This window comes from Struthio camelus, chromosome 5 (assembly GCF_040807025.1).
Source record: "Struthio camelus isolate bStrCam1 chromosome 5, bStrCam1.hap1, whole genome shotgun sequence".
Taxonomy (NCBI): domain Eukaryota; kingdom Metazoa; phylum Chordata; class Aves; order Struthioniformes; family Struthionidae; genus Struthio; species Struthio camelus.
The window spans coordinates 33,579,335-33,598,221 of record NC_090946.1 but is presented as its reverse complement, the minus strand read 5'-3'; the positions used below and the strand labels follow the sequence as shown (position 1 = coordinate 33,598,221).

Genomic DNA, 18,887 nt, shown 5'->3' with positions numbered 1-18,887 from the left:
CTTAACAGAAAACTTACCTGTTAAAAGGATCAGTGAACAAGGGATTGGAAATCAGTATTTACTGGAAATTTAAAAAACTCTTCCAGTGCTATAGGTCTATTTGTGGGTTTTTTTTTTTTTTTTGTAAGGACAGATAACTCTCATAGCAAGAGGCTTGCTCTGATGCTTCAACAGGATCTGAATGTTCTAGTTAAGTGATAGCAGCTGAAGGTCATAAGAATCTGCCAGAAACATTTCTGGGTGTTGATTTTACTGAAACACAGCTGGTGTTGATTTTACTCCTCCCAGGGAGTGAGTCTCAAGTTGTTAAAGGTGAAATATAATTACTGCTTATTGTTGAAATGAGACATGATGGAGGGCAATACTAGCCCATCAACTTCTGAGCACTATAATGCGAAGGCTTGTGGCTTCTGATCCAGGCACAGCCAGTAGTTGGAGTACTCCTACTGACTTTGCATATATGAAGTGAAAAGGTAACCAGATGGGGGGAACAGGTGTTGCTGATATTGTAGCAAACATTTATTTGTAACAGGAAAAAGGTTATTCCTTTGCTTCAGGCTGCTTTTAGTACAGTGGCACACTGCCTAAAGCTGTCAGATGCAGTGTTACTGCAAACACTGCAACTTGCCATCGCTTGCATCTGAAGTAAGGCTCATGCCAATGGTTCCTCCCACCTGAAGCTCTGAAGCTTATGTCCAGTTTGTATGAAAAGTGAAGCAGCTGAGGCCACAGAGGAAAACAAGGTGTCAGTTACCAACGCCAGCACTGCTGGACTGTAGAAATCCTCACTAGGAAAGAGAGAGAGAGAACTGGTTGTCAAGATCCCAGTGAAGAGGCAGCGCTTCGGTGCTCTTACTCAAAACCCACTTGCTGCATCAGTAGGTGTATTGGTAGATACCAGTATAATGTACCAAACTGCTAAAAGCTTCCTATATGTGCTGTATAATCTGTGCAAAATACATACTGCACTGTCCTTTTGTTCAGTGACCATCCTTTAGATTCAGCTGGAAGTCCTGTCACCTTCTGACTGACATTTTAAGAGTTTAATGTTGACTTTTAAGTAGGACTTCTCCTGTCAAGAAAGGATAAGCCTTGTTCAACATCTGTAAATTCAATATGTATTTAAAATTTAGCACATTCTATGTAAATATTTATTCCAGACCTTGTTGTGGGGGGGGGAAAGGCCTACACTGCAATCAATTTATATAGTGTTTGCAGTGTAGGATTCCTTCAGTGCTTGAGAGGTTCTGCTGCCTCAGTCACTTATCAGAAAGGTAAGCGGGACTGACTGCGTTACAGGAGAGCGCAAACAAGTGCTGTGCTAGCTGGGGCGACTGCAGAAGGCAGCACCCTTAAACCTTTGCTGCTCTCTTATCTCGAGTGCTTAAAAACAACTGCTTAAGTTTCTCTAGTCCTACGTTTACTCCTGTTATTGTTTAAAGTAATCTTTCAGCATCTGTACCAAGAATGTAAGGTGCAACTTCAGCCTGATGTACCTGATTAGCATGACCGAAGTGGTAAAGACTTTGGGAAGAGACAGCAGAGGTAACTTTTAACTGTTTTAAGTTCCTTGTTTTCAGTTCCTCATTGAAAATAAATTAAGGTTTTTTTTTGTTTTTTAATGAAGACTTGGTTTTGGTGGATTTTCATAGGCTATCTCTTGAGTTACACAGTACCACACAAGCTTTTTATTTACTTGACATTTACATGCCTTTGCTTTGCAGATTTTTTTTTTTTTAACCTCCGCCCAAACCATAAATCAACCTTGTTCTTCACTACTTTCAGTAAAATACGCTGAGCTGACCTCACCGCCTTAGCTGCTGTACCGCCCCACCACAATGGGGTGTTAGAGCTGCTGACGCTGGACTGTAGATGGAATCAGCGATGTATTCCTAAAAATGACTGCACTCTGCCGCGGCCGCTGGGCGCGGGCCAGGCCGGGCCGCGCTCCGCCCCCGGGGCGGGGCGGGGCAGCCGCAGCGGCCGCCGCCGGAGTCCCCGCACTGCCAGAGGCGCGGGGCTGGTCGGCCAGGCGGCGGCGGCGGGTGCGCGGAGCAGGTGAGGGGCGCGGCGGCGGCTCCCCGGCCGGGCTCGGGGCGCGGCGCCGCTCCGTGCCGCAGCCTCGCGGTCCCCCCCCCGCCGCCGTCTCCTCCGGCGCCGCCCCCCAGCTGCTGGCGGGGCCGCGCTCCCCCTGCGCGCGGGGTCCGCCTGCTGCGGGAAAATGGCCGCTGGCGGGGCGGGGGTCCGGGCAGCCCCGCGGGGGAGGGGGGTGATGGAGGCGGCGGCCGCCTGCCCCCGCCCGGGATCGAGGGGGGCCCTTGGGGGAGGAGGGGTGCCAGCTATGCTTAGATAATCTCTTTTTCAAAGCCCCGTCCGGGAGGGGCGGCCGGTGCGGGCCGACGTGCCCGGCCCGGAGTCGGGGGCTGCGGCGGGCTGTAGCCCCGCAGTGCGGAGCGGCCCCTGCGGCGGCGGCAGGGGCAGGGGCAGGGCGCCTCTGCCAGGTGGGTGCTGGCCACGGAGCACCCCAGAAGAGCGAGGTGGCGCCGTTTGGAGCAGCTGCCGGCGTGGCCTGAGCGGCAGCGCGGCGGGAAGCGCGCCCCTGGTGGGCCGCGAGCTCAGGGCGGGGCGGGCGGGACTGCGGTGGAGCTCCCGCAGCCTGGCCTGTGGCTTGCCTTGCGGCCGAGGCTCTGCATCCTTGCCGTGTTATTGAGGCTGGTCAGAGGCTTCAGCTAAAATAGTCATTTGGAAAATTCGGCTTGGGAACGCTTTTTGCTTTGCTCCGTTTTGAGGCAGCGTCTTTTGAGCTGTGTTGTGGATGGCTGACTATGAAAGAGGGTGAGAGGAAGAAAGTGAGAAACCTAAGGTTTTGGTGGTGTTTCATCTCTTTGTAGTTCAGGAACACGATGTGGGAGGAAGTACGCCTTTTACGTGAAGTAGATACGTTGGTAGAGTTACTGTTGTCAGAGCAACTATACTAGCACTGATGATTTCTTTATCTTCTTCTGGTCTCAACTTAGTTTTGCCGGAGGCGAAACTTTTTCTGCAGGACTCTGTTGATAACGTTGATGACTGGGGGCTCCTGTAAGATCGAGCGATTCAAAGAGAGGTTTTTCTTGCTGTTCCTAATGGCTGCTGTTTTGACCAGCAGCACTTCTGCAGTCTGATGTCATAGTGGGAAGAACCCTAAAGCGTTGGCTTTTGGGAGACTTCTCACTAAGTCGTTCAACCCGGAAAAAGATCTGGTCTTGCACATTAAGTTTCTTCAGCTCTCCTGCTTGGGAGTCGGTAATAAAGACAGGAAAAAGTGCCTTTCGTTTTTTGGGGTTGGTGGGGGAGTAGTTTGGTGGTTTTGGCCAGTTTTCTACTCATGAAACAAACTTACAGATTGAGAAGGTTTTTAGTATTGTTTTATTATGAAACCCTGTTTTCCAGTCTGTTTGGTACCTAATCTGAGTAGCCTATTTTTTGCAATTGCAAAGAAGTTTGCAGTAGATATTATTGTGGGTAGTCCTGTTTGTAGACTCTGTGCGCACGGAAGCCTGTATCCAGTAATTCCAAGCTGTGCTTTGGAGCACCTGTGTTTTTAAAAAAAAGCCCGTCCTTCCTACCCATTAGAGTAGTCATGGAAGACTGGAGCCATGACTGAGGTCATGTGATGAGTTATTGCATACGTCAACGTTTCGGTGCATATTGAGGCGCACTTTGGAGAACTTTTGGGAGAGGAGGGGCAAAGCCTATGCAGTACGGACAGCTCTCTTGCCAACCTGCCAGAGAGTTCGGGGACTGAGGCACGAGCCTTGCGTGTGGTGAAGCAAGATTGTTTATTTCATATTCCCTCCTCTCTTATATACCTTATTATGTGAGAATACAGCTGTGTTTACAGATTAAAGTTACTTTGCTACATGCCTGCATCGAGATTCTCTTCCCTCTCTCACATCCTTGCCCTGGTTTTAATATGTGCGCTCGGATAGCTCACGCGCACCCGTCTGTCTTGCCACTGACACGAGTCTTCATATTATGTGCGCTTTCCCAGGGCTTCTGGCACTGAGAAAATACCTTGTTGCTGCTCCTAATCGTCTTCTGGTACACATCGCCCCTGACAAGAGAGAAGTAAGAAGTACAGCCTGGCTGCAGAGAAGCAAATTTACTGGTGAATTACTTTTAAAAGAAAAGGCATTCAGGACCTAAACGACCTCTCTTTATTACATGTATTTGTGAAAGGGAGCTATTTGAATTAACTAGACCTGTTGGATCAGAGGGAAGAAAGATTGCTTGATCTACAGCCTGTCAGGAGGCCCAAAGCTCAGTAGTTTTCCTGGCCAATGACTTCAGTTACGTGCTGAATCAGATCTGAGACTTTTATTCTTCACCGTGTATTTTGCTAGTTTCATGTAGATTTTAAATGTAATAAATGTTTACAATCTATTTTTACTTTCCATTTAGGGAAGAAGCATGATCAAGATGAATTGCATCCTGTTAACTGTCTGCATTTTTCTGGTTGCTTTCTGTAGTTCTGGTGAGTATAACGGAATTTCTTTGCTGATGTCGTGTTAGGGAGAGGTGTGGGGGGGGGCAGTATTATTATTTAATGCCACATTTAATGCCATAGTGTATTATTTAATGCCACATTTTTGAATGAGAGTGACCTTATAAGTGGGGCTTAGTTTCTGTAGTTGATCATCTTTGGTCAGTACAGAGAACTGAGTGCAGAATACAATGCTGCTTAATAGAGCAACCAAGTATTTTGTTTTGCTGGTAGAATATTAGATTCTTGTATATAAATTGGAAATAGATGTATAGCACAAAAGAGAGTTGGGGTAAAATAAAGGGTAGAAAAAATTCTGGTAAGTGTCTCATTCTCTATTTTCTTGAAAAAGGCAATTTTTAAGATGAGAGAGAAGAAGAAAAAGAATTTAACATATGCTGGAGGGAGAGAGGCATAAAAGTGATATAACTGCGTATTTGAAAAATCTTTCTTTCAAAATTGTCAGTTTCAGTATGTGCACTGACAAAAAGATGATAAATTTCAGCCTGAGTCTGTAGTTTAATAACCAGGGATGTGTTTTGTGACAGTCAGATGCAGATAGCATTTCTTCTTTTTCTTTCTTTTAATGCTGCTGAGGTTTCATTACTTTATTCTTCAGTAAAGATAATGCCCTATCTTCTTAGGTTATACTCTAAGATGCTACCACTGTCAGAACAGTCCTACCTTGTGCAAGACCAATAGTACTTGCATAGCTCCTGAAGATACTTGCCTGCAGATGAAATCTGGTATGTATGCTGGCCTGCCGTCCTAAAACAAGTATGGTTATATCAGTTTACGTTGTCTGTGCACTTCTGATCTGAACGTAATACACGTTTCTTGGCCTCTCTCTAAAGAAGTTTGTGAATACTTTTGAAGGTCATGCTTATAATAAATTGATATGTTTTGACTTCTGAGCAACTGATAATGATAATTTATATCACTGATTTATACTTGTGAAAGTGTATATACGCAGATATCTGTATATACAGATAAAATAAAGAACTAAGGTAGCTGGAAAACAACAGGAGACAGCATTGACCGTAGAGGACAACATTTTTGCCTTGAATTTATTACATCTGGAGAGGGAAAAAAAAATAAAGCATGTGTAACTCAAAACAAGCTTGCGGCTGGAGACTCAGTCCATGAATTGAAATAATTAAAACATTATTTTTTCCTGATAGTGAAGTAACCTACGTTTCAGCAAGATTATGAAGGGCATTCAGGGCATAGATAAAGTTACTGCTCTAGTTGTTAAGTAACATCCAGCTTTTTTAATCCAGGTGACAGGAGTTTCAGTGCAAAACCAGATTTTACCAAGAACTCATTACATATTACATTTGTTTGATATACATGTTACTTTAGACGTCCTAGCTCTAAAGAAGCAAGGATGGAATAGCTCACAAAGCATAGAGGAAATGACTTTTTCTGAATTTGATGTTAAATGGGGTTGTTTTGAAGTTTGATTTCTAATACAAATAGGGGGCTAATGTGACACTAGATAAATACCTCAGCTGAAGGTCAGTTCTAGCTCTGTAACCGTAAAGTATCTATTTGCAGCACTAAGGGCTTGCAGGTTGCTGGCTATTTGCAATGGAGGTGCTAAAACCTGGCAGTCTTCACTGACTTCATTTGGATTGTGATTTACCCAACACAATTTCTTGATTTGATTTTTTTCTTTAAAGGAAGAGATTCTGAAGTTAAGAACTATCTAACTGGAGGCCCCTGACTGTCCAAGCAAAATGACAGCTTGGCATCCTGTACTTTGTATACAGGGATGTTTGCAGTCATAGGTAGCAGGCTGTCTGGCAGGGAAATAAGCATAAGCTATGCCTAAATGGATCTGCCAGCTTAGAGTACTACGTTAGATCGACTCCTGCAGCTGTTGTCTTAGTGCAGGTCCCTTGGCAGTGAAGTAAGGAGTAAACCAAAAAAGTCTCCTTTTTCAACTGGTTCCCCCTGTGCTAGAAAGACTTGGCTGTGCAGTTTTTGGATGGCAGGAACTGGTACAGGATGGAACTCCTCTGATGCCCAGGATGATCCTTGCTAAAGCTCAAGGCTTGGCACGGAGGAAGGATGCTTCCAGCACTCCTGGACCAGGACTCTGCTTGCCCACCAACGTCCTAAAGAAATTTTTCTCTTGCTCTTTCCCTTGAGCCTAAAACTTGATGAAATGAGCACAAAGCAAATGCTTTCCAGCCTATGATGGTTGTCTGTTGCCAGAGCTGGGAGTCAAGTGCTTGAGGTGTCAAGCTAGGGATGAGTGGGAGACGAATTGGGCTAACTTCTGGTGTTTTGGGGAATGAGTGAGGAGAAGGGAGGGAGCATTCTCCTACTCTTCAAGCTCTGTCTTCTCTCCTTTGTCTTCCACATATGTTCAGTGTGGAAAAGAGGCCAGTCAGATCCAATTGGACTTGTCTTCAGCACAAAACCTAGCAGGAGTTACTCCACTTGCTCCAATCTGGGGGTGGGGGAGAGGAGGAGAGCGTCAGTGCATGAGCTGCGCAGTGTGAATTAGCAGAGATGTTGAGACACCTTGCCGGAAGCCCCAGAGGTGGCAACATTCAAGCTCCACCCTGTTTCCTAATAGATTGCTTAGTTTGAGTGTGAAGCGCTGCTTCACTTGAGCTATAAATTGTTTACGTATGGATAAGAGCCAGAAGAGAGTGCAGTGAAGGCAAGACCACAGCTTCCTGTTGCTATTTGCACTACCAGTGCAAAGATTCCCAGTGAAAGCAAGTTTGAAAGCTTCTGAACACATGACAAGAAGCTAAAGCAAGTATACGGCAGTCTAGGCAGCGATTCTTTCTCCGTAGCAAAAACCATACTACTTTCAATATTCTCTTAATCTGTTCAATTATTTCGTAGGTAAATTGAGAACTTTCTCCTGCTGGAAGACATCCCAGTGCAATGTGAATGATATTGCTGTATTGTTTCAGTTGGATAATTTCGAATACTTTTGCTGCCAGCGGGACTTCTGCAACAAGAGCCCAATTACTGGGGTTAACAAAGCAGCTTTTAGTATTGCCTCTGTAATGACCGTGCTATGGATGCTTCTCTAACAACCCTGATTTGTATACTGCACTTTCAAGCTGAAATTATACACATTCTTCTCGCGCTTTTGGTTCCTAACTGTAGGCTGGAATACTACCTTGTAATGTTACATTCTGTTTCTTAAGGTTCTTTCTCTTAAATTATTGTATACATTCATCTAGAGGAGACATATATTGTTACCAGATGGAGAGAATTCAGTTATTTTGGCATGCCATATGCATGGGGAAAATGCCTTGTTCGGGAATAGCGTTACCTTGTGGAGAACCTGGGCAGACTTGGGTGGGAGGTGTGGAGAGGAAGGAATAGTACAGGTTTTGTGCTGAAAAAATGTAATTTTGTATTGTTTCATAAATTGTACTTATTTTTGGTTGGGATTTCTGTTTGGTTTTTTTTAGGATGCTACCTTGTTGCACAGTGGGCAAAGGTTTTGCTCTCAACGCAGGTAGCGTTGGACTGCAGTATAAACTTGTTGCACTGTTTATGGCTGAAATACTTAGTTTGAATGTAGACTCCTTGTTCCTAACAGAGCATCAGGTTTTCTTCCCTCTTTTTACAAATGAATAATGGAACCTCGTAAGTATTACTATTTTTGGAGAAAGCATCTAAAGTTCTTAAACCAAAAGCTAAGTAATGCTATAAGCAAGGAGCACCTTTCCTCTTTTTATATTTCTGTGAGCATGTGGACAACACTGTACTAGCTTCTTTTATAAACTTTTGTTTTTAGTTTTGCTTATATTTCCTCTTGAATCTGGGATTTAAGCTAAGCATGTGCTTTGCACTAAGTATTTCTTAGTATAACTGAAAATATTTATAAAATGCTAAGGAATTTAAATGGCACAGCTGGTTTATTTTTTCATGTGGCTAGCTCTTGGCTTTATTGAAAGCAGCGACAGGTAAACTTAACCCTTAAAGCTTCCACATAAGCATAATGAATAAAAACTTGCAGAACTTTATATTTTGTCTTTTTTGCAACTCTATAAGTGCCAACAATATATATATATATATATATATATAGCATGAAGAAGAATGCTCAATTTGTATGTGTAAGAGTTCTAGAGCTCAAATTTTCTGTACATTGTTCTGATGCACAGTGATGGAGAGAGGCCTTTGATACTTTGGTACTTGGGGACCCTCTCAATCAGGTCTAATGACAAATCCTCGTTTTCTGTCTTGGAGCTCTTGGCATGAAGTACCTGCTTGTCTCTGCAGGAGCAGTGGTGCGTTGCCAATGCCATTTTCCTGTTCTGAGCAACTTTGCTTGTGCTATCCTGGCTTCCAAGATGCCAGTTCACTCGGTCATAGCAAGGGCGAGGGGGAGAGCGCTGTGTTACAGCAAATCCATTATGTATTCTGTAATATATCTTTTAGTTAAGCTTATTTTAGCCAACAAAACATCCTGGGATCTGTCTAATCACTCAAAATGAAAGTTGTGATGTCTTTGATTAATAAAAATGTGAAAAAGAAATGTGGAAAGTGTGGTTATTTAACAGCACCGTATTTACAGTTGAATGCCATTGTAGCTGTTTCCATGTGAGATACATCCATATTTCCCATCTAAAGCCTCTCATAAGTGAAGGTCAGGTTTCTCTCACTTCTCACCTGGAGGTGGCTGCTGCATATGGCCAGTTATTTTTTGCAGAGTGTTCATTTGTTTCAGGGAGAGCTGTTATGCCTGGAAACAATGAATGTTAGTGACATTGCTCTAGGTGAACTAATACTAATAATAGTACGACAATGAGGAGAAGCAGTAGAACATGTGGTCCCGAGATCTCTTCTACATGGGAGTCGTGTCTCTCTGAGTATACTCATGTCCTGTCCTTTGGAAAAGCAGAGAGTTTTCTGTGCCTGGTTTATACATCAGCAGAAGCATATAAGATAATGTGCTTATTATGATAGAGGTGCAGCTTCTGTGTAGAAAAGGCCAAAGAGGTGTGGCATTTTGCAAAGGAGAACAGAAATGTGTAGAAGGGAATCAAAAACTTTATAATATTTAAAAGATTGGTTAATTCTGTAATCACACAGTTGCTGCAAATTTGTTACCTTTGTGTAGGTTCTGTATTACAGAAAAATCTTGCTTACTGTAAGGATAGTTAGGCACTAAAGAGGCTATATAGTCTGGTATTTGAGAGTTTTATGCATAGGTTTTATGAACATGATAACAATAGTAAGTATATTTGTTCTGTGATCAGAGCAGGAGCAAGGCAGGCCAAATTCCCTTTTTAGAGCCAGACCAACTTGGAATTTCAAAGCCTCTAATTGTCTTGCTGCTCTCAGAACAACCCTGTCTTGAACTTCTTACTGTTGCACGTTATTTTCCTAACTATTGAGGCATGTTAACGAGATCGTCTTTAGTGGAAGTTTTGTTTGTTTCCCTCAAACAATTTGTAGTGCCTACCTTTAGTTAATTTCTAGTATATGTGTTTCAGGAGGGAACACAATTGTATTTGATGCTCCCCAAGTTGAGTGATCTTAGTAGAAATGGTTTGCTTTAAGCGTATAGCAAAGCTAAATAAAAAGTGTTTCAGTTCAAATGTGTGACGCCGGACAACTGGAAAACAGTATTTTTTCCTCCCCTATCACAAGCTTTTCACAAATTATACTTTGAGCCTTTTGATGGGCATTCTCACTCTGTCAAACAGGTATGTTATGCTACTATATGTATAGGTATGTTATACTACTATGGTACTATATAACCTATGTCTCTCCTGGACTTTCATTTGATGGTTGGTATTTAAATCTGTTTGACTGCAAGATGGTCTGTATATGTAAAATACTGATTTCCTGCTTTTTGTAGCATAAAGCAAAACTCTCTTTTGTCTGCTTGATAATTGTTTGTGAGTAATTGTTTTTCCTATTTGTGTTTTTGCTAGATTAGATTAAGAAAGTGTTCAGGGCTATCTTATTTATTTATTCCTCCTGTTTTCTAGAAGCATCTTGAGCAATGACTCCCTGTGTCTTGTGCTCCAGGAGGCTGCTGCTTTTGTAAACATCAACCAGAACTCTGTTCAGTCTCTGTGGAGAGAATACATGTAGCAAAGTAAAAGGTGATATAAGGTCTCATGTTTTGAATTTTATTTGGGTCTTCTAAGCCTGTGTGATTGATGTGGTGAGCTCTTTTTTTTTACAGGAAGAGCTGTTGAACAGTGATTGTTGCCTGAATATTGGCTTTCCTCCCGCTAGTGCTGTGTTGTTGTGTCCAGACTTGATAGCCAATCCTCAAAGGTGAGTAACCACAACAGTCAGCAAAACCTAATACAATTCCACTGAATGATAATAAGACAGTATTTACATGCATAGTAGTATAGTGCAGGGTATCAGAGTGATCACTTCCGTATAACCAGTTCTGAAGTGCCAGTGCAGCTAGTTGTTTTTGCTTTGGACCTGCATATGCTTTAAAGACAGCTTTATCTTTGTTCTGAGTTACAGGCAACTTTAATAGGCTGTTACGAAATCTTGTATAAATAACTGGTCATTTGTATGTATAGCCTTGCAGTTCCTGATGTTATTCCTGTACTCCTAAGGCCTTTGCTGTCCTGTTTGAACATAGGCCTTTGCAGCGTATTCTTGGGAAATCCCAGAACAGTCTTGTGACTTGTTCACTTTCACATACATTCCCATTCTGAAGTCAGTGATTGTTCACTTTGTGTAACAGTAGAGTCGATGTAAGTGATAATTTTCTGAACTGTTTGTTATTTATATCAATCTAACTATAGTAGTGTTATTGAAAGGGCTCACTGCATATCGTTGGTTTAGTGTTTGACACAACTTAAAACAGCCCCTTCAACCACTTCGGTGGCTAAAGATGATAATGAAACATTCATTTCTGTTTTCTCCTTTCTGACAGCCTATTCAGAATGCTACTTTTTGGCAGGTATTGAGGGAAAAAAACAAGCAGGGCTATAGAAAACACTACAGGATGTAGTTAAAATCAGAAAGGTTGCAGGTTCAGTAGGTGGAGGTTGTAGTGAGACACTGTTACTTGTTCTGGAGAGTGCTGCAAGCCTACACTGACTCAAGGCAGAAGGAGTGCAAACGTAACTGTCCACCTTGTTCTCTAGCGGATGCATTAGGAAAATGAGTTTGTGAGTGTAGTAGTTAGTGACAGTGATAATAGCGAGACTATTGGCTTAACCGTTTCAGTTGCTTTTTAAGAACGCAAGCTTTGTTTGGCTTACGTTGAAACGCCTGAAGGCATTTTACTGCATATTACTGCAACACTAGCTAGCCCAGCAGTGTTTTGGAGGCTACCACACAGTCCCATTGTTCCCATGTATACAATTCCCAATGAAGCCTTGTATTCACAAGAGCACTTTGCACTTCATTCAGGCATGCAGTGCTGGGAAGCCTGTGGTCGTGACATTGCTGAGAATTTCAGTCTGAAGTGTCTGTGGGAGCTCCCAGCCGCACAGTATTACCATTCTTGCCCAATAGCTGTGGCTATGTTCTTGCAGTGTGTAGTTTGGCTGCAGCAATCCTCAGGTGAAATGACAGGTACTCCTGTAATATAAATAGATAGTGTTTAATAATAAGATGCCGGCTGTACTGTTACTTTACTCCAAGTAAAACCTAACCAGAGCAGTTCTAGTTACTGAGGAGCTGTAGTTCGTTTCATGCTCATATTAATATTTGCAGGGATGCTAATATCTTTCACAGAACTTCAGACACCAGTCATCAGCTATTATGTTATCTAGAAGGTCAAGGCATGGATGAGAACACACACAGCACTGTAAAAATACTGAAGCTTGTATCTGAAATGAATGAAGATGGAATGTGCAAAATTGTACAGAAAAAGATTAAAGTGGTTAAAATGACAAGCACATCTTGAATCGAATCACTTTCAAAGGATGGTAGTTTTCTTCTTTCCTGTTTCGAGTCATTTCAGTTTTGTAGTCTCCTGTAAATTAAGGCTCTGTTCCATGTACTCTAGGATGAACTGATGCTTATCTGTGAAATGCTGGGGCTGTAACTGGGCCACACCAGGAGCCGTACTGAGCAGGATACTACTCTGTGTGCAAACTGTAGGAAGCTATAGTTTGCACACAGAGAAGTTTGTTGTCTAATCTATCACAGAAGGAAAAATATGAAAACTATATAAAGACTCCTGTCAGATGCAGAATGTACAGCTTGCTTTTGTACCTGAGAACATGTTCTATCCCATATAAAGCTGTGGGGTTTTTTCTTCCCTTAGAGAGAAAGGGCTTTCGATCTATTCTTTTCCGTGAAAGCAAGATCAGTTACACATTCACTAACACTGGATCTTCACTGAAGAAAATGTGTTATCTCCACAGGCAGTTTATTACAGTGCTTCACTCTGTTACAATGCTTCACTTTTTCCTAATGTCTAACTTGATCTTCCATGCTGAAATTAAGGCCTATTAGTATCAGAGTCGCATGTGCAGAAGATATTTTCTTCCTTTTTGCAGTCACGTTTCTTTCCCATGTGAATACTTCAGGCTAGGAAAGCACTAGCAGTTCATTCAGTCTTTCCTAGATCATTATGTTGTTTAGTCTTTTAATGCTTCCTTTCTACTTACTGAACTCAAATTAGACCATGCTTTTCCTGAAATACAGTGCTCAAACACAAGCACCACAGTCTGGCCCAGACTTCTCTCCCACTGAGTAGTTAGTTACCTTCATTGATCTTCTCGGGGTCAGTTTTTCTTTGGATGACGCTTCTTGTGTTTTTATTTGCTTTGCAAGATCCCATTTTCAGTTCGCATTCAGTTTGCAATCAGTTGTACCTTTGCTACTACTGATCAGATCTCTGTAGCCCAACACAGTTGTGGAGCTTGGAAAGTTTTGTTTACTTCAGTGTAAGCGAAGGGTGAGGATTAGAGATGAGGGCAGGGAAACGAGGACCTTCAGAGAACGTAAATCCCTCTGGAGTCTTGCTCTAGCCCAGGGAGCTAAAATGAAAGTTGGGGTTAGCATGGGACTGTGGCTTAACACACCTTTGGGGCTTGAATCAGGTCTCGTCTTCTGCAGGGTAGGCTTGGGGGTGTGGGTGGGTGTGTGTGTGTGTGTGTGTGTGTGTTACGTTTAGGAAAGTGATGGCCTGCAGAGCTGGAACTTCACTGGAGTCCTTCCCATTGTGCACAACAAAATGAGGTCTGAGTGCAGGATGTCCCCACCAACCAAATGTATTACAAAATACATTTGGTGGTGGCAGAATTCATTCTTGAATATCTAACTGCAACATCAAAGCACTGGCCCGCTAGTATTTTATTGACTGTAATGCCTCAGTTGCAACTTTCAGACTAGTACTGGCCATGGAGTTGTGCAAACATCATAACTAGACAAAAACACAGAAAATTTAGCCATAAATTCAATTTTCTTTTTCGTATTACCATTACTTAGGGAAAGCTTTTTTTAAATTATGCCTACCAGTCACTTCTCAGTTTCTGATTTGAGTACCTTCACTTGATATAGTTCCACTGGATTATTTTTAACACACTGTATTTCGGTTGCCTTCTAGAGGTGGTTCTAATTGTAGTCTTTCTTCAAGGGAATTTGATACCAGAATTCTTCACAGGAAATTGATTGCACTGCATTTGTAGTTGAAAAGTGTAAGATAAAGCAAGGTGAGTACAGTCTGTTTTGCCTCATCTTCTAGAAGAGATGAAAAAGCAATCCTGTTTCAGTGTCTGAATGGAGGAGTTAATGCCTGTCAGTGACTTTAAGGTCAGTCTTACATTTTAGACTCACCTTCTCATACACTAACTGAAGTCAAATTATATAGAAACCAAAACCCACCATGGAATCAGTAAGTGTTATAAACAGTTTTCAAATTCCTTCAGACTTTTCTTTTGGAAAAGTCATTGCTTTGTTTTCTTAGCTTCCTTATTCCTTTTTCTCTGCACCCAAACCTAACAAAGTTCCATACATGCCTTAACTGTAAACTGGAATTAAATTATGCATATTACTATAATTTATAGAAACAAGAATGAATAAAGAGTAAATAAGCAAAAACAGGCGAAGGTTTGTGAGGATGAATGTGAAGCAGCACATTCAGCATTGAGGAGTCTCTGAATATGTAACGCTGGGAAAAAAAAGAAAAAAAGATTTTTGCAGCAGAACATCAGTAGAGCTAACGTCAGCAGGGCCAAGACCTGACAAAGAAACGCCGCTTTAAGAAGGTCAATGCTGTCGCGTTGCATTGCCAATAATCCCATAGTGTTGCAGTGTAATGCAGTTAAGTGCCTGTCTGTCCTCAGTGGGGTGTTCTCTACACAAGAGCCGCCTTCGTTGTCGCCATCCAAGGAGCGAAGTGCTACACGCTGAGGTGCAGGACAGCAAACTGCAGTTGGCAGGAGAGGCGGAGGTTGGGGCCAAGTTTCTTACGGCGGGTTGTCACGGACGAGCGGGACGTGACCACTCCCTGGGGCGAGAGGCCGCTGGGGACGACCGGGCTGTAAAGGGCCTTGTAGCGTTTTTTTGATTATTCGCATCAGACCCTAGAAAAAGGTGCCAGCAAAGGGCATTACTGCCGTGCTTAATGACCTAAAACACGTGGGAGGGGGGATAAGCGGTATGTGACGCTTTGACAAGCGGCCTCTCCCTCCTACCAGCCTCCTCTCCCGGAGGCCTCGGCGGCGCCTCCCTCGGGGCGCCGGGCGGAGGCCGCGCCGGGGGGCGCCGGCCGCGGCTGCGCGCTTCCGCCGGGGGGGGCGGGGCCGCGCCGTGGAGGGGGCGGCGCTGCGGCCGCTGCTCTGCGTAGGGCCCGGCTGCCCCGCCGCGGCCCGGCCCGCAGGTGAGTGCGGCTGCCGGCCCCCCCCCCCCCCCCCCGCCGCCGCCGGGGGAGCGAGGCGGGGGCGGGCGGGCGGTCGCAGGGGGCGGCGGGGGGGAGGGGGTGGTGCGGAGCCTGCCGGCTTTTCGCCAGGGCTGGGGGAAGGCGCTGAGGCGTCTCTGTGCCCTGCCTGGAAAGCGGGGTGAAACGTGTGCCCGGCGAGCGGGCCTGGCCGGCGGCGCGGATAACTCTGGCGGGGAAGCGGGCCTGCTGCGCGGGGAGGGCCGGCCTGGGAGGGAGGGAGACGCCGGCTGTAACCGGCTCTTCCAGCCCGTGCGTTGTGAAGCTGAGAACGCAACCTGCCTGCGCTCGTCGGCGCCCCGTGAGCGCCGCGGTGGTGACAAAGCAGCAGCCGTGCTTGCGGCAGGCCTCGCGGGGGCCCCCTGGAAGCCGGGGGTCGGGGGGGGAGGAGGAAGGGGGGGCAGCGGAGACGCGGTGCCCCTCCAGTGGCCTTCCGTGCCGTGCGTTTCCCTGAAGAAACGCCAGGCAGAGCTGCCTTGGCCCAGCTGCTCGGACCGCAGCCTGCGAGCCTAGCGCCGGGCGGGCACCCGCCTCTCGCTGGGGGCTGGTGTTTTCTTCCTCTGCTGCTGCACTGTAAAAAGCGTGTGCTACAGGGGAGGTGTTATTTTTAAGGGGAAAGCATAAACAACGTTATTAAAAAGTACGGCGTTCGTGAGAGACAGGTAATCGCTATGCGAGTGCACATTTGTATTAATTGTACAGATTGCTTGCGGTCCGATTAACGTGGCTTCGGTGTTCGTGCTTCTTTGCTATATGTGGTAGGTGGCATATGCAGTTCTTATCCAAGAGCTTTTATGTAATAGAGATCATACAGAGCACTGGAAAACAAGTTGAGCGTAATTCATCAAAAGAATCAGCCTCTTGGCAAGCCATCAAACAGGGAGAGCTATGGATGGAAGCAAACTCGTGCAGATATGATGAGAAAAAAATATATTGAAATGCTGTTGTTTCAACCTGCATGTTTCAAACACAAAGTTGTTCCAGGAAGTGTACTTAAAATAATAAAACACATATGAGTTTTTACACACCTGTTAATATTTGTTTTTCTACTGTAGTTTTGTGGAAGAGGACAGGAAGGGAACTACCCTTACCATGCTTAGCGGAGGGGAGTTCTGCCTCAGTGTTTCCTCTCATAGTCCTTATTTCTAGACAAGAAGGGGAAAAGTCATGCCTTAGCTTCAGTACCTTGCTTTAGCATACAATAGCTGCCTAAGGAGAACTCAAATGATTGCTTGTTCAAGCTGTTTTCATATCAGAATGATTTTGAACAGCCAAAGGGCAAGTTAGGCCCTTGTGAGTAGTTCTGTGGAAGTCAGCGGGCTCTTTCTCTGTTTAGAAAGTCATCTGAGTAGGTGTCTGTAACAATACAGCCCAGTAACTTACTATGTAGATTATTCAGGCTCAAGCTGGGAGGGCAGGGGGTGTTTCTGTGGCCACTTGAGTACGAGGTGCTGCTGAAGCTGAAACGTGTCTTGCCCTCCTGTCTGTCCGCTGTTGTGGGATCCTTACCGTTGCCCTTGTGCTGGGCCCTGTATCGCCCAACTCAAGGAAGTAAGCTGGATGCCAACTACCCAGAGAAATACGTGATTATTATTTTTTAACCATGTTTGTCTGTGGTTGGTGCTGGAACAAGGGAATGGAGGGATAGGAAAGCACAGCTGCATGTGGGACTTTCCTTTTTTGGTAGCGTCCTATTGTGGTAAGAACCAAAAGTTCTGAGTTGTACTTGGAGCATTAGGAGAAATTGTTTCCTGAAGTTAAGCAGGCCTTCAGTTGCATCTGCCAGCTTTTGTGAAAGGTCCGAGTATCCTGCCTATTGCTCTGTAGTGAAGAAGAGATTAAAGGAAATGAGTGCATAGTGGATGGCAATCAATGATATTGACACGGTAGACTATGTAAGAGGAAGAGCAGGATGAGATACTGGCAGTGACGAGGTAGCGTGGAGCCGTGAAAATGAAGGTGAGGAGTTTGAACTTGCTGGGAAAAGACAGATTATCTGTCGCTGAGAAAACGTCAGAGAAAGTAAACAGATGATTCGGGCTCACTGCTTCTGTTTTGCTGGATGACTGATAAATGCTATGCCCAGGTAACAGGCCTCCAAAGGAGGGAACATGGTAGTAAAAAAAAAAAAAATTCTGTTTAAAAGTACCGCAAGGAGAAGGGATTGAATTAAGTATTCCAGCATTCACATTGCAGTTTCAGCAGATTCACTGCTTTACTTTGTTGTCTGTATCCCAGAAGAAAGCTTGTTCGGTTTTGTTTCCCAGCTTGATTTGGAGAACTTGTCAACAGTGAATCCCTAATATAAGTAAAAATACAGCAGAAAGTAGTAATAAGATATTCAGGTAGGAAAACTGGTACATGAAATGAATCAAAGTGATTATATTAGTCAAAGCTGGAAATGAGCTAAAATATTCATAAGTAAAATGTAAATACACCACCACATTACGTTTAGTGAGTCATTCTGTTCTCTGTGTACCTAGGTAACCCTGGCTTACCTAGGGAGCTTTTTACTGAGAGCAGATTTGATGTTACGGCTCTGAAGGAGTTATGGGAGGGATGTTTACTTACAAGTTCTGTAATTCCTTTCCCCATGCCTGTATGTGGTTTGTTGATTTTAATGTTAGAAAAGATTCTTGGCATAATGTAGTTTGACCTTGTAGATAACGTAGGCCGTAGATTTCAGTCTGTGATTCCTGTTTTAGCTTAGTCATGATAAACTTCTTTAAAAGCAGCCTCTGTTGTCGTTCTGCATATTTTTTAAGATAAGCTATGTGCTAATGTTATTATAAACTGTTTTCCGAATTCAGTAGCACTGAATGATACCCTGTGCATGCATATTTCAAAAGAATGTAATACAGATTAGAAGGGACAAATTATTTTCCTTTGACTATTACTAGTTGAGAGTGAGTTATTGAATAGTTACATCTTGGCTTCTCGCTTCATGCTGCTCTTTGGAATATAATCCAGATGTAGAGCAAGATATATTTTTCTGCCCTTAGTATACATCTCGAAAACACAATTTGGAAAACATTGCATAGCTGTTTTAAAGACTTTACAATTTTTTTTTCTCATCCGAGCTTGTCATTGTTATTCAGTAAAGGTCTTTCTTAAACTTTGAGCTGCCTTGTACCTATTTGATTTTGGGGATTTTGCTTTTAAAACCATATTCTGGCACTTACTTGTGTTTGTTATGAAACTACGACTTGCCGTGATCAAAAACCGTAGTTATGTGTAAGTCTGATACTTTGGTACCGTTTAGAAATTTGCCGTGCTCTGTTCTGAGCAAAAGGAGCAATGAACGCTTGCTGTTCCTGGAGTTTCAGATGCTGATGTTTCAGATGTCGATCCATGATCTCAAGGATTGCAGCCTTCATTTCACGTATTGGATATGCAGCGGTTACATAGCCATTAATGCAGTTTGGAGTTTTTTAATGTTTTTGCTCTTTATGTATGATTTTATAGAACTATACATTGACGTGATCCCCGTCATACAGCAATGGC

The 18,887-nt window shown here is 43.8% G+C and overlaps 2 protein-coding genes across 8 annotated transcripts in view; both read left to right on the top strand.

Annotated features, from left to right (window-relative positions):
• Positions 1-1,962: 1,962 nt before the first annotated feature.
• LOC104152864 (CD59 molecule (CD59 blood group)) lies at positions 1,963-9,041 on the top strand. 4 transcript variants are annotated; one of them, XM_068945437.1, is made up of 5 exons: positions 1,970-2,058; positions 4,034-4,110; positions 4,444-4,516; positions 5,170-5,271; positions 7,391-9,041. In XM_068945437.1, exons 3-5 carry the CDS (start codon positions 4,453-4,455, stop codon positions 7,582-7,584), a joined length of 360 nt encoding a protein of 119 aa, XP_068801538.1. In that variant the 5' UTR covers positions 1,970-2,058; positions 4,034-4,110; positions 4,444-4,452; the 3' UTR covers positions 7,585-9,041. The 4 variants fall into 4 exon arrangements, with proteins under 4 accessions (XP_068801537.1, XP_068801538.1, XP_009686711.2 ...); XM_009688416.2 differs by lacking the exon at positions 1,970-2,058 and adding an exon at positions 2,684-2,835; XM_068945436.1 differs by lacking the exon at positions 4,034-4,110 and having other exon boundaries at positions 1,963-2,058.
• A 6,201-nt stretch (positions 9,042-15,242) lies between these two features.
• Positions 15,243-18,887, top strand: part of LOC104152863 (golgin subfamily B member 1-like) — a 46,562-nt gene continuing 42,917 nt past the window's right edge. For 3 of the 4 annotated variants that reach the window (XM_068945432.1, XM_068945431.1, XM_068945430.1), the window contains exon 1: positions 15,243-15,326. The gene's annotated coding sequence lies outside the window, so the exon portion shown is untranslated. The remainder of the gene's footprint in view (positions 15,327-18,887) is intronic. The other variant, XM_068945433.1, reaches the window with a different exon arrangement.

Bases quoted from the DNA above. Each gene is read 5' to 3' on its own strand.
- LOC104152864 (XM_009688416.2), top strand. The intron at 4,111-4,443 runs GTAAGAAGTACA...CTTTCCATTTAG, and splicing joins TCGCCCCTGACAAGAGAGAA to GGAAGAAGCATGATCAAGAT. The intron at 4,517-5,169 runs GTGAGTATAACG...CTATCTTCTTAG, and splicing joins GGTTGCTTTCTGTAGTTCTG to GTTATACTCTAAGATGCTAC.